Source organism: Callorhinus ursinus, unplaced genomic scaffold (genome assembly GCF_003265705.2).
Source record: "Callorhinus ursinus isolate GAN/ISIS: 27379988/994484 unplaced genomic scaffold, GSC_fseal_2.0 scaffold23, whole genome shotgun sequence".
NCBI lineage: Eukaryota > Metazoa > Chordata > Mammalia > Carnivora > Otariidae > Callorhinus > Callorhinus ursinus.
This window is the reverse complement of record NW_027397085.1, coordinates 21329324-21345547: the sequence shown is the minus strand read 5'-3', so window position 1 is coordinate 21345547 and position 16224 is coordinate 21329324. Positions and strand designations below refer to the sequence as shown.

At 43.4% G+C, this 16224-nt stretch overlaps 2 protein-coding genes and 1 pseudogene across 7 annotated transcripts in view; 2 read left to right on the top strand and 1 right to left on the bottom strand.

The window, feature by feature from the left end:
* Window positions 1–10202, top strand: part of STK32A (serine/threonine kinase 32A) — a 129928-nt gene extending 119726 nt beyond the window's left edge. The window contains exons 12-13 of one of the 2 annotated variants that reach the window (XM_025892420.2): window positions 6493–6557; window positions 6958–10202. In XM_025892420.2, the coding sequence (XP_025748205.2) occupies window positions 6493–6557; window positions 6958–7048 (156 nt within the window). In that variant the 3' untranslated portion in view covers window positions 7049–10202. Of the gene's footprint in view, window positions 1–6489; window positions 6558–6957 lie in introns of both variants that reach the window. The other variant, XM_073905551.1, reaches the window with a different exon arrangement.
* On the top strand, window positions 2491–2606 carry LOC112839518 (U4 spliceosomal RNA; annotated as a pseudogene).
* Window positions 10203–12944: 2742 nt separating the features above from the next.
* DPYSL3 (dihydropyrimidinase like 3) overlaps window positions 12945–16224 on the bottom strand; it is a 115348-nt gene continuing 112068 nt past the window's right edge. For all 5 annotated transcript variants that reach the window (XM_073905497.1, XM_025892457.2, XM_073905496.1 and 2 more), the window contains exon 14: window positions 12945–16223. In XM_073905497.1, coding sequence (XP_073761598.1) covers window positions 16135–16223 — 89 coding nt within the window. In that variant the 3' untranslated portion in view covers window positions 12945–16134. The remainder of the gene's footprint in view (window position 16224) is intronic.

The following is a 16224-nucleotide window of genomic DNA, read 5'->3' as shown; positions in this document are numbered from 1 at the left end:
TGTTGCTGTAAGGGAGAGGGGACATCCATGATGACGATCCGTTACCGTGTTGCTGTAAGGGAGAGGGGACATCCATGATGACGATCCGTTACCGTGTTGCTGTAAGGGAGAGGGGACATCCATGATGACGATCCGTTAGCGTGTTGCTGTAAGGGAGAGGGGACATCCATGATGACGATCCATTAGCGTGTTGCTGTAAGGGAGAGGGGACATCCATGATGACGATCCGTTACTGTGTTGCTGTAAGGGAGAGGGGACATCCTCTTCTTTTCATCTTGTAGTCACGTAGACTTCTTTCACCCACCGTTAGGAGGGTCTGTGTGCTTCTAGACTAAGACATGGAATTGCGTTAGTGAGTACGGAACAGAAAGGGGCAGGCTTGAAATGCTCTAAACTTAATAAGGATAAGAAAGGGGTAGAATTATCTTGTTAAAAGACAGAATGTGGGGTGTGCAACTATCTGCAATGATGGCTTCTATGTGTTGAACAGTCAGTGCTAATGCAACTAGCATGGTGGCAAATTGATCTTCGATAGACTTTAAAATCTGTGAGAGAGAGCGTGTCCCCTCTCCCCAGTTAAGAGCTGTCATCCCTTCTTTCTTTTGTGACTAGATGAGGCAGTGTGTGTAGTGGCTACTTACCAAATAGCTATGTGATTCTTTTAAATGTAATGGTTTAAACATTAACCCATGTATCCTTTGTAAGCATTGATTCCTTCAGATATTAAAAAAATAGGACCTACCTCTTACAACTGATCTGAGGTGGAAGTAAGACAATGTTAGTAAGGCATATTAACCACTAACTCTGTTAAGCTGTGGATATATATAATGCTGAAATCTTATCATATGACCCCTTGGACTTCTCCTCTAGGTCCCTGCTGCATCAGTGCTTCTCAACCTTAGCATCACACTTAACCCATTTGGGAAAACTTTTTTAGTATACTGGTGTCTGGGTCCCACCCAAGATCAGTTACATTTGAATCTGGGAGTGTAGCCTGGGCATCAGTACTTGAAAACGTTCTTCAGGTGATTCTGTATATGCAGCTAAGGTTGAGATCCACTGCTGCAGAATCCAGGACAGGATTAAATAAAGTAAAAGCACTACAGTTTTCCCTTTCCTCCTGTTTTCTCATTTATAAAATGGAGTTGATATCGGTACCCATTTCATAGACTTGTTCTGAGTCAATTAGTACATGTAACGTGTCCGGCAAAATTATTAGTTACTGTGTTTTACTCTTCTCCGTCCTGACTCCTAACTTCTTCCTTTCCCATGTTCCTACTTTGTTCCTATTTATGTCAGATGCCTCTACTTCTTTGCTTCCAGAATATTCTCCCTTCATCCTTCTCTGTCATCAACAACTTTGAAGTATAGAACCAAAAAAAATAACTTAAAGTCCTCTTTTACTACCTCCTGAGATTTCCACCTGCTCCAAATCCTTCAGAAATTTCTGATGACACCTCCATGCACACCAGTTTAATAGCTGTCTGCTCTGCTCATCCCTGAGAAGCGGGTTCGAAGAGTTCTAACCAACCTTTTCCTTCTCAGTCATGTAAGACCCATTCATCCCTCCATTCGGTTTGCCTCCCCCTCCTTTCCCTCATCTTCTCTTTCTGGCTAGTGCTGCCAACTTATCCATGTCACTGAACTTCTTAAACTTTTTCACCTAAAGCAGACAAAAGAGAACATGTTGAATGTGAATGCTTCAAGGACCGAGGTGGGGGGGTGCGGAGGGGAGCTTGTGTGGTCTACAGTGCCAGATCACAAACTCTTCTCTCAGTGTCTATTTTATATCTTTAAGTAAAACAGAATTAGGTGATAGAAAAAAAAATTCACATGGATTTCTACATTTTAGATGATTTTAATCTTGATTTTTAAGGTTAAAAATATTTTTAAATGTTAATATTTTAAATCTTTTTCATGTTATGTTTTAAGTAACATTTTATATGTCCATATATATGTACATAAATCTTTATATGTTTATATAAATATATTTTGTTTATATATATTCTATATAAGCATATATAAACATATAAACATATGTAATTTTAATATATTTTAATACAATATTTTGTTTATATATGTGTATGTATAATATATATATTAACAAAACATATATACATACTAAAATATTGTATATGTAAAAATGTATATGTTTATATATGTTTTATATAATACTTTAAAATGTATATGTATGTTTATGTATTTATGTTTTATGTAATACTTTAACGTTAAAAAAAAAAAACACCTAAAGGTTGGGTTTTTTTTTTCCTTTGAGTATAGTTCAACTAACCAAGGGAAAAAGAGGACCCAAATCAATAAAATACAAATGAAAGAGGAGACATTACAACTCCTCTCTGTAGGAGACAGCACAGAAACGCTAGGGAGCATAAGAAACCACTATGAACAACTAAATACACAACAAACTAGACAACCTAGAAAAAAATGGGCTTTTTTTTACTAAGAAAAATTCTTAGTAACATACAACCTACCAGCTTTGCGCAGTGGCAGTATCATAGCCAATGAGGTTTATCTGAGGCGCGATTATTGCTAATTGAAACACACAACCTACCAATTCTGAATCAGGAAGAAATTAAAGACCTGAAGAGACCAATTACTAGTAAGGAATTTGAATCAGTAATCAAAAATCTCCCAACGAAGAAAAGCCCAGAACATTTTACCAAACATTTAAAGAATAAACACTAATCCTTCTCAAACTCTTCCAAAAACTCGAAGAGGAAGAGACATCCCCAAACTCATTTTATGAGGTTAGCATTACCCTGACACCAAAGCCAGAAAAAGACATGAAAAGAAAAGGAAACTTCAGGTCAACATCCCCGATGAATACAGATGCAAAAATTCTCAATAAAATCCTAGCAAACCAAATTCAGCAGTAAATTAAAAGGAACATTTACCATGGTCAAGTGGGAGATAGCCCTGGGATGCATAGACAGTTCAACATATGCAAATCAATAAATGTGATATATCACATTGATAGAATTGAAAGAGAAAAATCATCTCAAGAGACACAGAAAAAGCATTTGACAAAATTTAACATCTGTTCATGATAAAAACTCCTAACAAATGAGGTATAGAAGGAACATACATCAATTTAATAAAGGCCATATATAAAAGCCCATAGCTAACATCATACTCAGTGATGAAATATTGAAAGCTTTTCTTCTAAGATCAGGAACAAGACATGGGTCCCCACTCTCATCACTCCCATTCAACATAGCACTGAAGTCCTAGCCAGAGCAATCAAGCAACAAAAAGATATAAAAGACATCAAAATTGGAAAGGAAGAAGTAAAATTGCCTATTTGAAGGTGACATGATTTTATATATAGAAAATCATAAAGACTTCACTAAGAAACTGTTAGATCTAATCAATGAATTCAGTAAAACTGCAGGATACAAAATTACCATATAGTAGCATTTCTATATACGGACAATGAATTACCTGAAAAAAATCAATCCCATTTACAATAGCATCAAAAAACAATAAAATACTTAGAAATGAATTCAACCAAGGAGGTGAAAAATATACTGAAAACCATAAGACATTGACGAAAGAAATTAAAGACAACACATACAAATGAAAAGGAATCCCGTACTCATGGATGGAAAAATTAATATTGTTAAAATGTCTGTAGTACGCAAAGCCATCTATAGATTCAGTGCAATCCCTATCAAAATTCCAAGGGGCTTTTTACAGAAGTAGAAAAAAATCGTAGTATCTATATGGCATCACCAAAGACCCCAAATAGGCAAACCAATCCTGAGAGAGAAGAACAAAGCAGGAATACGTCCTTGTTTCAAGCTATACTACAAAGCTATAGTAATTAAAACAGTATGGTACTTGCAGAGAAACAGGCACATAGAATCAAGGGCCCAGAAATAAACCCATACAAATACCATCAACTAATATTTGACATGGGAGCCAAGAATACTCAATGGAGAAAAGACAGTCTCTTCAATAAATGGTGCTGGGAAAATTGGACGTTCGCATGTGAAAAAATGAAGCTAGACTCCTATATCTTACAAAAATTAATTCCCCAAAATTAACTCAAAATGGATTAAAGACTTAAATGTACACCAGAAACCATAAAACTCCTAGAAGAAAAGGTAGGAACAAAGCTCCCTGACAAGGGCCTTGGTCGTGATTTTTTTGGATATAATACCTAAAGCACCAGGAACAAAATAAACAAGTAGGACTGCATCAATAAAAAGACAACTAATGAAATGGGAAAAAATATTTGCAAATCATGTATCTGTTAAGGTGTTATTATACAAAAACGCATAAAACTCATACAACTCAAAAGCAAAAAACAAAAACAAACAAGAACAAAAAAAAACACCAAATAATCCAATTGAAAAATGGGTAAAGGACGTGAATAGATGTTTTTTCCAAAGAAGATACATGAAGGCGAACAGGTACACAAAAAGGTGCTCAGCATTACTAAACATCAGGGAAATGCAAATCGAAACCACACACACCTGGTAGAATAGCCATCATCAAAAAGACAAGAAATACCACGTTTTGTCCAGGATGTGGAGAAAAGGGAACGCTTAAACACTGTTGGTGGAAATGTAAATTGGTGTAGCCACTATGGAAAACAGTTTGGAGGTTCCTCAAAAATTTAAAACTAGAACTACCCTATGATCCAGCAATTCCACTTCTGGGGATATATCAAAAGGAAACACAAATACTGTGTTGAAGAGCTATCTGCACTCCTGTGTTCACTGCAGCATTATTTCCAATAGTCAAGACATGGAAACATCAATGGGTGGATGGATAAAGTTGTGGTATGCACACACACACACACACACACACACACACACGAGAATATTAATTCATCCTTTAAAAAGAAGGAAATCTGGCCATTTGCAACAACATGGATGGACCTGGAGGGTGTCCTAAGTGAAATAAGTCAGACAGAATGACAAATACTATACGATCTCAATTATATGTGGAATCAAACCAACCAACTAACCCATAGAAAAAGAGATCATATTTTGGGTAACCAGAGGCAGGGGGGTGGGGTTTCGGTAACTGGATGAAGGAGGTCAAAAAGCACAAACTTTCAGTTATAAGATAAATAAACACCAGGGATGTAAAGTGCAACAGGATGGCTGCAGCTAACATTGCTTTATGGTCTAGAGAAAGGTGTTAAGACAGTAAATCCTACGAGTTCTCATCAAAAGAAAAAACTTTTTTTTTTTCTTTTTTAAGCTATAGGACGGTAGAGGTTAACTGAACTTGTTGTGATTATTTCACAATATATGAGAATCAAGTCCTAATGCTGTACACTTTAAACTTATACAAGGCTGTGTACCAATTATATCTCAGTAAAACTAGGGGGGAAATAACAGTTCTAATAAAGATGTTTCTAGGAACACTATGTAAAAGCTATATAATATACTTTTATTTATATAAATGTGTTTTTTAAATAAAAATCTTGGGGTCAAACTGCTGCCAAGAAGCTCTATCAGATTGTATTTACCCCACAGTTTCATGTCCCCCATGACTGATACTAGATACTAGAAACCCTCATTACAAATACCCCATTTTGAGAACAAGATTAAGTGTAGCAGAGTCTTCTTTTTCTCCTTTGTCTTGCTCGCCTCCCCACTCCTCTGAAATGTCCTCTCCTTTTCATTTGCCTCTTCTATCACCTAAACATTCACACAGGAAAGAAAATTCTCTAGTACTTGAAGACTATTTCCTGATTCCTAGATTTTAAAGAAATGAATGAATAAATAAATATTTTTTCCTCAGGGAATATTTTTTTCATCAGAAGTCATTTGGAAGTATTTTATTGCAGACGTGTAAAACATTTGATCTGGGTCTGACACTGTCCTGGGCCTGATGATTATCACCATTTTGAGGTTAAATTTTCTCATTATGTTGGAGAAATCATCAAGAGATGTTGAAAGCTGGATAGCACAAAGTCAAAGCAAATGTTTTGCATGTCTGTGAGAAAGTCACAAATATTTTGCTCACTGTGCCTGAGGCATAGTTACTCGGCCCCAGTACAGTTGTTGAGGGGAACATTCCCCCAGGACCCAGTGTTTCCAGGCTGTTCATCAAATCCAAGTAGAACCTCCCAACCTTTCACAGGAGGGCCAGATGACTGGTGAGTAGGTAACCAGCTCAATGAACCCGCATCCCCAACGCACCTCGAAGCCATTGTTTCTTCATGGGCTGAGAGGCTGAAAGGCATCAAGCTCATAAACCATAACCCACATCTTCCTTGCTGTGGGGAGCAGAGTTGACATGTTTTGTCCTCTGGCAGTTTCTTCCTTATTTGCTCCCCTATTACTCTATTTGGGGTCTCCTGCCACACATTCTCAGATAGTGTCCATTTGGAAGATACACTGGCGCTTCTGAGATTTGAGCCAGTGGACAGGAGGTTACTGGCTGTTTGAGGATCCCCATTGGTCCGCTAACTGCATCTCTCTCCCCCTCCACTCCCACCTGTTTCCCCAGAAGATGTGCCTTCTTCAAGAGCATCTGGAATCTGTCCGGAAGGAGTTCATCATTTTCAACAGAGAAAAGTAAGTAAGCCCTGGTTCAACAGCAGCCCAGCAGATGATGGAGGAACAGAGCCTTAACAGATTTTTTAAAACATTTTTAAATTTTTTCTCACATCAAAAATGATACCTATCCATAACAGAAAAATTGGAAAATTCGGAAGCCTTTCCCCCTCCCCGCCCCCGTATGAGGTTTCAAAAAATTGCAAAAGGTAAATTAGCTTAGCATCAAGTTTCTGTTTCAGGGAAGGACAGAGTAATGGGACTAAAGCAGTTAAAATCAGTGACATGTTTCAAATGGTTTCCTTGGCTCATGCCACTTTCTAATTGTGGGACTTAGTTCTGTCATTTCAAAGTTTAAATCGTTTCTTTTTCTTTTTAACAATAAGCCCTGGTTGTTGTTGTTTTCTTTTTTTCTTTTAAGAGTAAAACGGGACTTAAATAAAAGACCGGCTAATCTAGCCTTGGAACAAACCAAAGACCCACAAGAGGAGAATGACCAGAATAAGGAGTGAAGTCCTCCACATCTTCTGCTTGGGACCTTTCCTGCCACCTCAGGCCAGGAACTTCCTGCCCACCCGTGCCAGGAATTACTGACTGTAGTTCTCAGCTCTCCACACCTCACACACCCCAGAAAATGTGTATGAACGCCTTGGAGGAGGCAGCATGACAGTCCCGGGTCTCCTGGGATCTTGTTTCACCATGAATTAATTGTGTGTCCTTGAGCAAGTCACTTCCCCCTGGTGTCTGCTTCGGGTCATTCATCCACGATGAGAGGGTTGTACACGCGGAGCTCTGTTCTCCCTTTCTACTGTTACCATTCTGTCATTCCACACAGCTTCTCTTTATTTTCAAAGGATTATTTAGATGTAGATTTATTTCTCCACTCATCCTAACTACACTGTGACAAATGCATGGATGGACACTGACGGGTGGGGGATGACTGCATGAGGCTCTTCAGAGCTAGAGAATTTCAGAAAGAGGTCAGAATGCCCCCATCCGATTGAAGAGGGAGAAGGAATTCAATCAGGAAGCAATGAATGGGAGCGGATCGGAAGTGATGCAGATTTCTGAGGGCTTCCAGTGGCGTTCTGGTCAGCGCACCCTGTCAGCTCGTGTCGGCCAGCAAGAGCCTGGGGAGCACGTCGTTCCCATGGCCCTTGGACAGTGACGCGAAGCTGGGCAGCTGAAACTGGTGATGATCAGTAAATACCGGCAATATTTACACCATGGAAATGGGCAAATGTTTCACATCAGGGCTTTTCAGCTGTGAAGCAGTTATTAGCGTACCGTTCACCTTCTTCTAGTAACTACGTTCCTTGAGAGCGAATTGTCCTCTTATCAGAGACCCGTGTCCAGAGAGGATCGGAAAATAATATTGTCACATTGAGACCATGTCCCCTCGTAGTAGCCGAGCTCTCCCTTACTTGTACAGGGGTTATAGTCTGAGTAGAATGGGAGGTGAATTTGGAAGAGAGTAAAATTTACACTTGGGAACTCCCTTAGATTACCCACACCATGGTTGGTATCTTTTCTAGGCGAAGCCCAGTGCAGTGAGCAATGAAACAAATCACCATTTGAGGCTTCGATTTTTGTCTTTTATTTTTGGTCTCATTTTTGGCCAGTATCAGAGGAACCAAAATGTGGAACCGGTTATATACGCTTTTATAGACCGGAATAACAGAACTTTGGGATGCCGCTCAGATCACCTAAGCCTTGTCCTCACAGACAGGAAGGGCCTTGCCAAGATGGCAGAGAGCAGGCAACAGGGAAGACCAGACAGAGAAAACAGGCCGAAGTAACAGATCCCACACCTGCCACACCAGACATCCAAGGAGGGAAGCCGCACTCGGGCGATTAAACACAGGTGGGAAGCCAATGCTGGATTTTAACTTGGCTTCCAGGATTTTCTCCTCCCTGAGTTAACAGGCTCAGAATTTCTGGCAGAGCTGTGAACAGTGCCTCTCTACTTTAAGAGCAACCATATTTTTGTTAAGAATTAAAACCAGCTCTTTCCTTCTGTTTGATTCTGTGTTTCTACATTTCCCACATACTATTTGCCCGTGCTATTTTGCTTTTCTCCAAACGCTATAAACTAGGCACTGGCCCTGACTCTGTTTCTGATTATATATGAAAAGAGCAAGGGGAGGGTGACCCGCTTCTGTTCCAGGTTGGTAACCCCAGGAGTGTCAGGGATCACTAGCGTGTTTAGCAACTGGCAACTTTCATGCGTTTTGACTCAAGTCCTGATGCACTGTGGACATATCTCTCCAGTCACCTGGTGTCTCCTCTTGCTGTGACCTTGTGTGTATCATCACAGAGAAAAGACTTCGGGAAACACTTGCCACAGGGGCAGTGGGATCAGGAGGCTCTCCGTGGGGAAGGGAGCCAGGCATCTGTGCCATTTCACATCTGTACAACGTATAACAGGGTAGGAACCCCATACCATCTCTGCAGTATGAACCCCTAGTTTTTATTTCCAGTGAGTTCCTGCTGTGCCCAACGCACCACTGTGGACATTCAGGAACCGTGGACACACCAACTAGAGAGCACAGCCTCAGAGCGGTAAGATGGATTTTCAGTCCTAATCAGGTTACAGACCCACCATGTGTTTCCAGTTAGAAATGAAAAAGCATTGCATCTAGAGTGCAGAACAACTGATTATAAGCATCTCCCACCACCACACATTTTAAACATTAGGACAAAAAGTTTTCCAAAAACCAGAAGGAGGCCTAAATCTGTACCATGATTGCTAGATGTTGGTATCAGAGTCTTTGGTTTTATTCCGTAACTTGGGCCCAAAGTTACTATCCTAAGCAGTTGGAACCTGTCTCATCAATTAGATGTGTGACAACCAAGGCTCAGGGCTCAGAATTTTAGAAAACAAGCTGAGTATCGCAGCCCTTTGGTATTCCTACCAAAGTCTTCTTCTAACTGCTTCCTCCCTTACCTGTGTGGAGCATCTGAAAACTTGGAGCCAGACCAGAAACATCCAGGTTATAATAACTCTTACACTGCAGCAGAGACCCACCCCCTTGCATTCAGTGGCCCCTAGTGGCTGGGTGGGCACCCAAGCCCTGTAACCCTGCCCACACCCCGAACTCCATGGAAGTGAATACCCCGCTAATGGCTAACACATCTCGAGGGCCGCACTCGTTTTGGCTGGGGTCATTGCTAGGGCAGCAATGAATGTCCGGCAGCACAAAGCACTGCTAAATGAATTACGGTCATTAATTCATAGTGAAGCTTCTTGTGATGGGAGTTTTAACCGGAAACGAGGCTATAGATCATCATAGCTTCTCTAGATTGGATGGACAAATACAGAGCTCAGGAGAAAGAATGCTAATAGAGCCTTCAGGAAGCTGTGTTGCTGCTTTTGATGATGTAGTCATGCTAAGGCTTTCATTCACCAGCTGAACAAAAAGGCGTGCAACCCATTGTGTTTGTTTCAGTAGCCAGTCATGCCTGCGCTGTCCACACAACATCCTGTTTCCTACTGTCTGCCCATGATTGCTCTTTCTTACAAGCTCAGTGTGTCTGACTGACGTTAAACATTGATGTTCAAAATCCAAACTTCAGTGATCTGCGCCATTGTGAACAGGCAGCCACTGGGCGGGAGACCCATGCTTCTGTTGATAGGATGTAAATGTGCCTTGGTGTATTAAAATGTCTTCCGTATACAGTAAGCCACTTGATCCTTCTTTGTCAGCTGTGTGTCACTGTTTGTCCTAGAGGTAGGGCTGTGGGTGCCCAAAGTCACCTGTTCCTACTTCCATTTCCCACTGTGAGGACTGTCCTTGACCAGGGACAAGCTGGTATTAGAGATGATGTTCTAGAACGGGTGGGATGCAGCACAATTTAACTGACCCGCAAATAGAAGAACTAAAAGCCTGCCCCCTTTAGCATTCAACCTTAGGGAGCACAGCCCAGAATTCCAGACTTTGCCCTTCACTCTGACCTTGTCCATGACAGCCCATGCCCCTCTTCTTCAGCATTGTGCCTTGCTACCCTTCAGCATGTTCGTCCTGCCCCGTGCCATACACCGGAACAGCAGGTGGATGCTCCAGACCTGGGACAGGAGGGTCACGGGCAGCTCTGGATCCTCGTAGCTGGAAGCAACTTCCTTTGAGGTCTGCAGCAGCTTAGCAGCCAGTAGGCCAGCTAGTTCCCTGGGCTTATCCCGAAGTCAGTAGGCTTTTATGAGTCCTGTGGGCCCTGAAGTCCTAAATGCCGAGTGCCCTGCTTTGTTCCCAGTAGCCAACTGAGGGCACAGCAAGATCTAGAACTCTTGGTTCTGAAGAGTGACAGCCTGAGGCGTGTGATCTCATTTTTGTTGATTGCTTTGGCCCTTACATCCCCCATTTCTTGCTCATGGTTGGTGTCCCTTTTGTGATGGCTTGATGGTAGCAGAGCCGATTCCAGAAAGTTCTTTGAAACCAGAGAGACCTTTTTATGCCTGCAGTACTCTCATCCCCCACCTGGTCAGGTGTGACTCAGTCCCGAACAGCTCTAGCCCCCAGTGGGGTGAAAGTCACTATGTCTGTTTCACCACCATTTTTTTTTTTTAAACGCTGCTTCATCTCTTGTAAACCCTGCAACCTGAGTTCACTTCAGTTAAGCTTTGCCCATGCCCTTTAAACCCACCCTAATCCTAAGGAGAGCTCAGTTGCTGCCCTGGTCATGAGCTGGGACAGGTATTTCACCAATCCTGAGTTCAAGCTGCAAACTGAGACTATGGGTCAAACCTTGAATCTCAAACTGAAATAATCATGTGCTGAGAGTAGCTTTTGATGTTTTCTAAGCTTCGGTGTTAAAAGCTATCATCACTCTATGCTCCTGTACTGACAGCATTGTTCTACAGAAGCAAGAAGGGTTCATGACACATACAAACAGTTAATAAGAAAACAGCATTCTCTGATCCCCATCTCCACCTACTCCAACCTACACACGGGCTCTTCACTGAGCAAAACACTCAGGCCCCGCAGGCTTGAGAAAGGTGCCATGGCCATTTGCTGGTTTTGCCCACCCAGTATCCAAATCTGGTGTCACAAATCGGTTGTTTTGGGTGTGATCCAGAGTCCTCAGGGTTCACGTGGCTCTGGGGCTGGGCACATGACCAGGTGGGGCCCATCAGTCTCAGTGTCCTGGCCAGGGTACCTAGTCCTACGGTGAACACAGGTCCCAAGCCAGCCAACCAGAATCGGTCTCTTTGGTTGGAACTAGTGAGGGAGCCTCTCTCCTTCCCCTGAGTTGCGAGGCAGGCAAGACGAAAATGAGGGGATGCCAGTGGCCAGTTCTGCTCCCACACCCATAAGTTTCCGAAGAAGCAATTACTAAAGGCAAGCAGGGCTAAGAGATTAAGAGAAACCACGTTCTAGACCCAGCTATGCTTCAGTCAACCCAGTTCTATCCCTGAAGTTCTCATTACACCAGACTTTAAAATACGCTTTTCAAAAAAATTTTGTGCATACGGCAGTCTGCCATTTGCAATGAGAAGTATCCCACACAATATGAAAGTGGATCCAGGCGTGTTTCCCCAAAGAGAGTTTAGCATAATAGGTCACTGGGATGTTAAAAGAGGATATAGAAGGGTTCAGCAGCCAAAAAGTTTGAGAACCTTGAGTAGGACAAATTCTGAAAGGCTCAGATTTCTCATAGCTTTTAATTTGATATGACCTTACATCTGTCAGAGGAGTAGCTTAGTAAATAATCCTTTCCAACATTCCTACACAACTTGGGATCAATATGTTAAAGAATATACCTTGAGGGGTGCCTGTGTGGCTCAGTCGGTTAAGCCTTTGGCTCAGGTCCTGATCCCGGAGTCCTGGGATCAAGCCCAGAGTTGGGCTCCCTGCTCAGTGGGGAGTCTGCTTCTCCCTCTCTCTCGGCCTCCCCTCACCCCTGGCTCATGCTCTCTCTCTGGCTCTTTCTCTGGCTCTCTCTCAAAAAATAAATAAAATCTTAAAATATATACATATATATATATTCGTTTGAAAAAAAAAAAGAATATACCTTGGAAAATGCTTAGTTTGAATTTTCCCAAAGTCCAGGGTTTTAGGGAGAAGCAGAAAACCTTTAAGGAGATGACAAAAAATAGATGAAAGAAACCCTGTCAGGATCTGTACTGGACTCAGCCAGACCTTATCTCAAATGGTGATGTGTTTTACATGAGATGATCCCCAGAAAAAACTTGAGTCATTCTAAGTTCCAATAACGGTCATCAAACTCTGTGGCCAAAACAAAAACTCAACCTCAACCGAGAAGATAGAAATCCCCCAGATTTCCTCAGGAAACCTCGTTTTCATCAACTCTGCCCCCCTCATTAAGCACGCCAGTTTTATTTTGCAATTTTCATACTGGAAGTGAAATGGCACGTCGCATACAGAAGAAGGCTGGACAACAACATCCGTAATTTCATAGTTATTTTAATAACCAGGTGTACATTAACAGTCACTTGATGAACTTTTCTTTAATCTCAGCTAAACTCAAAACACAGTTTTCTTCACGGTTCAAACCAAACAGCTCTTCACATTCCGAGCTGCCTCACAGCTACCACAGATCACAGGGAGATTTACGGTCTGTTCATATTCACCAGACATAGAACTGAACACCCACACACCGTTTTTCCAAAGAGGGAACTTGTACAATGAATGCTGGCTGCCCGGGACAGCCCATGGGTATATCTGGGACTCAAGCTGGAGTTTTCCAGGGGGGAAGGCCTGGGAAGCTTGTGGCTAGAACCAAGTTTGGGAGGGGACTCATCCACCCTGTGGGGAAGGGCCGCTCAGGGTGAGTGCAAGTCCAGGCTTAGGATTAAGGCCTTTGCAGCAGAGCATGACTCTCTGGGTGTAGGCATGAGGAAGAAGGCCAAAGGGTGACTGGTCTTTGAAGAAAACCCATTTTCGGGATGACTACAACACTGCCATTTTTAGAAAACAGAAATAGAAGAAACACCTCTACGGGGTTGGCTGATCCAACAAATCCACAAATACCTTCTCAACTACCCAAGATTATGGCCCTCCCAGAGAGAACCCCAGTTGACGGCCATCTGGATAAGGAATAACGTGAGACAGTTGGGGGGAAGCCAGGGCATCCCTAGAGAGGGGCCAGGCCAAGAGACGAGAGGGCAAAAGAAAGCTTGGGCAGGAGACGAAGTGCAGCAAGCCCTCCCACACGTGGATGAGATGCTGTGAGTTCTGAGAGCTGTGACTTGCACCATGTTCTCTTCCTAAGCCCTGGGTAGAGGGAGGGCTCTTTGATGTGCCTTATGGAAAAGGACACATTTGAATATAAATTGTAACTCAAGTAACAAGGTACGAGAAATCAAAGTCAAGGAAAGAGAGGGAGTTTTCCTGCAATTCTTAGGAATCTCTGTGCTTGGGAAGTTACTTATAGTAAGTGAAGAAAGGGAGGCTTTCCCAGATCACGCAGCCCATCATGAAGGCATTAGCGTTATTCCTACAGCACGGAAAGCTTGTGTAGGATGTGAAGTGCTGGTTGAATGCTTCATTCAGCAGTCCCAGTGCAGTGCAGACGACCAATGTGGCCATGAAGGATTTATTGTCATGGCACAGAGAGGTCATGGAGGGAGGAGCTGGGCTCTGGCTAGGAATCAGGAGCAGACGGTACGCAAGAGGATGCGCCCACTAGTTTTTTGTCTTTTCCTCCACCTGGTGGTTGTGGCTGGTACTGCAACACATCCTACAGAACAGCCCAGCCACTGAGGTATATAGCTGAAACGCTTCAGATCTGACAATCTCCCTCTGCCCGCGGAACTGTCATTCTGAGTTCTGCGACAGGCCCTCAGATCTTTTGAGTTAGAGATCAAGAGCTACATGCTCCCTTTAAGTTTCCTTTAAAATAAAGGCACCATGAAAAAGCCTTCAAATAGCAAGATTCCTTATTATGAGGAGAAATGATTGTTTTCATGAATAGAACAGTAATTAGATCGCTAGGGGGAATCCTCTTCCTTGGCTATTTCCAAATTCCTTTTTAGCCATGCGTTGTTGTTCCCTTTTCTCTGGTCTTCAGCTGTCAGAGAGAACAGCTTCTCCTGAGCACCTGAAAGGTGTTTGAGGCCTGGTCTTTTTCTTCCAAGTACCTAGTACACACGGTTAGGGTCCTACCCGCTGCATCCCCCAAGCACAGACGTCTGATCCCAGGGTGAATGCACTTTTTCTGCCTCTGGACCTCTTAGCTCTACAGATCCTCATCTGGCTCAGAGAACTTGCTCCAACATTGAATTTTCAGAAGTGGCAGGACGGGGAAATGGACATTGAGCTCCACGTCCGTTCTGGGCCACATCACACAAGGCTGCATGTCACTTCCACTCACCTTGGGAGGCTTTATAAGGAAACAAAAAGCTCCCCCAAAGGATGTGCTCAAGGAAGAGGAGACAGAGGGTTCAGGACTGCAAAGCAGACCCATGGCCCCAGAATGTGCTCCCTCAGCTCCACAGACTAGCTTTCCCAAATCCTTGCTTGGCTCCCGTCTCAACTGAGATCACCTGTTCGGAGCAAAACTTAGAGAACACCTAAGCACTAAAAATCCTCTTCGGTCACGGATGTGCCTGGATCTCGAGACGGAAAGAATCGGCCACTGACCGGCAGCAAGAGAAGCCCTTCCGGGGGCCCCATCGAGGCTCGTCCTAACTTGGGACGCCGAACACACGCTGTTCTTCCCGGTTCGCAAAGCCACGCGAATGCGAGGTGATCTCCAACATGTGGTTTGAGGAAGGTGTGTGAGCATGGCTGCCACCACCCCGAGGGCCTGTGTGTGCTCCCAGCTGTTGTTAAAGAGCACCAAAGAGGCAGGCAGGACAGAGGAGAGGGGTTTCCTCTCTCCTCTCTTCCTTCCCGGCCCAGGAAAGAGGAGAATTTGAAAGCAACACTGAGAAAGAGGCCCCACCAAACACTGGCACGATCAAGCAGGTGAAAGTAATGGCTGGGTTTTGGTGTTCTAATAAAATGTTCAAAGGAATAAAATCTAGGAGGGGATGTGACAAAGTCTGGAACCTGAAGACTGCCTGCCTTCCCCATAGACCCTTGGGGACCGTGATGAAGGGATGGGCTGCCCCAAGTAGCCATCTTCCATGGAAATTAACGTGCTTCGTCAACACAATACACAAGCCCCCTTATGCTCACCCACCCACCCGCCTCCCCGTCCACGCCCTACCCCATCCCCTCTGAGCCTTCTGCCTCACTCTGGGCTCCCACCACCCCCTCACCCCAAATAACTGTGTCCCTTTTGTTGATTTTCCTGACATCCCAGCTTTGTCTGTCCCCTTGTCATAAAATGCAGCACTACACACGCTCTCAACACTATATAGCAGACTTTTACCTTAATAGCCTGTCTGATTGCATGCACATAAATGTGGGGAGGCAGGGTCAAACCAATCAAGGCTATGCATGAACAGAAAACAAAGCAATATTCGTAAAGCTAGGCAAGCGAGTGTAGCATTGGAGAAACATAAGGCTTGAGGCTTATTGATTCTTTAGATCGCAACTGTTTGGATTCGCTTTCCTTCTTAAATATTGGTGTACCATTTTGGCTTCAAAAAAATCTCTTCTTGCTTCTGCCCCTCTCTTTGGGGAGGGGTCGCTTAACTCAGGGACGTGATGTTAGAACGGCCTCCAGGGGGTGCCACGATGCGCTTGCTGGCCGAGCGGACCCCCTCATCCACTTGGGTGCC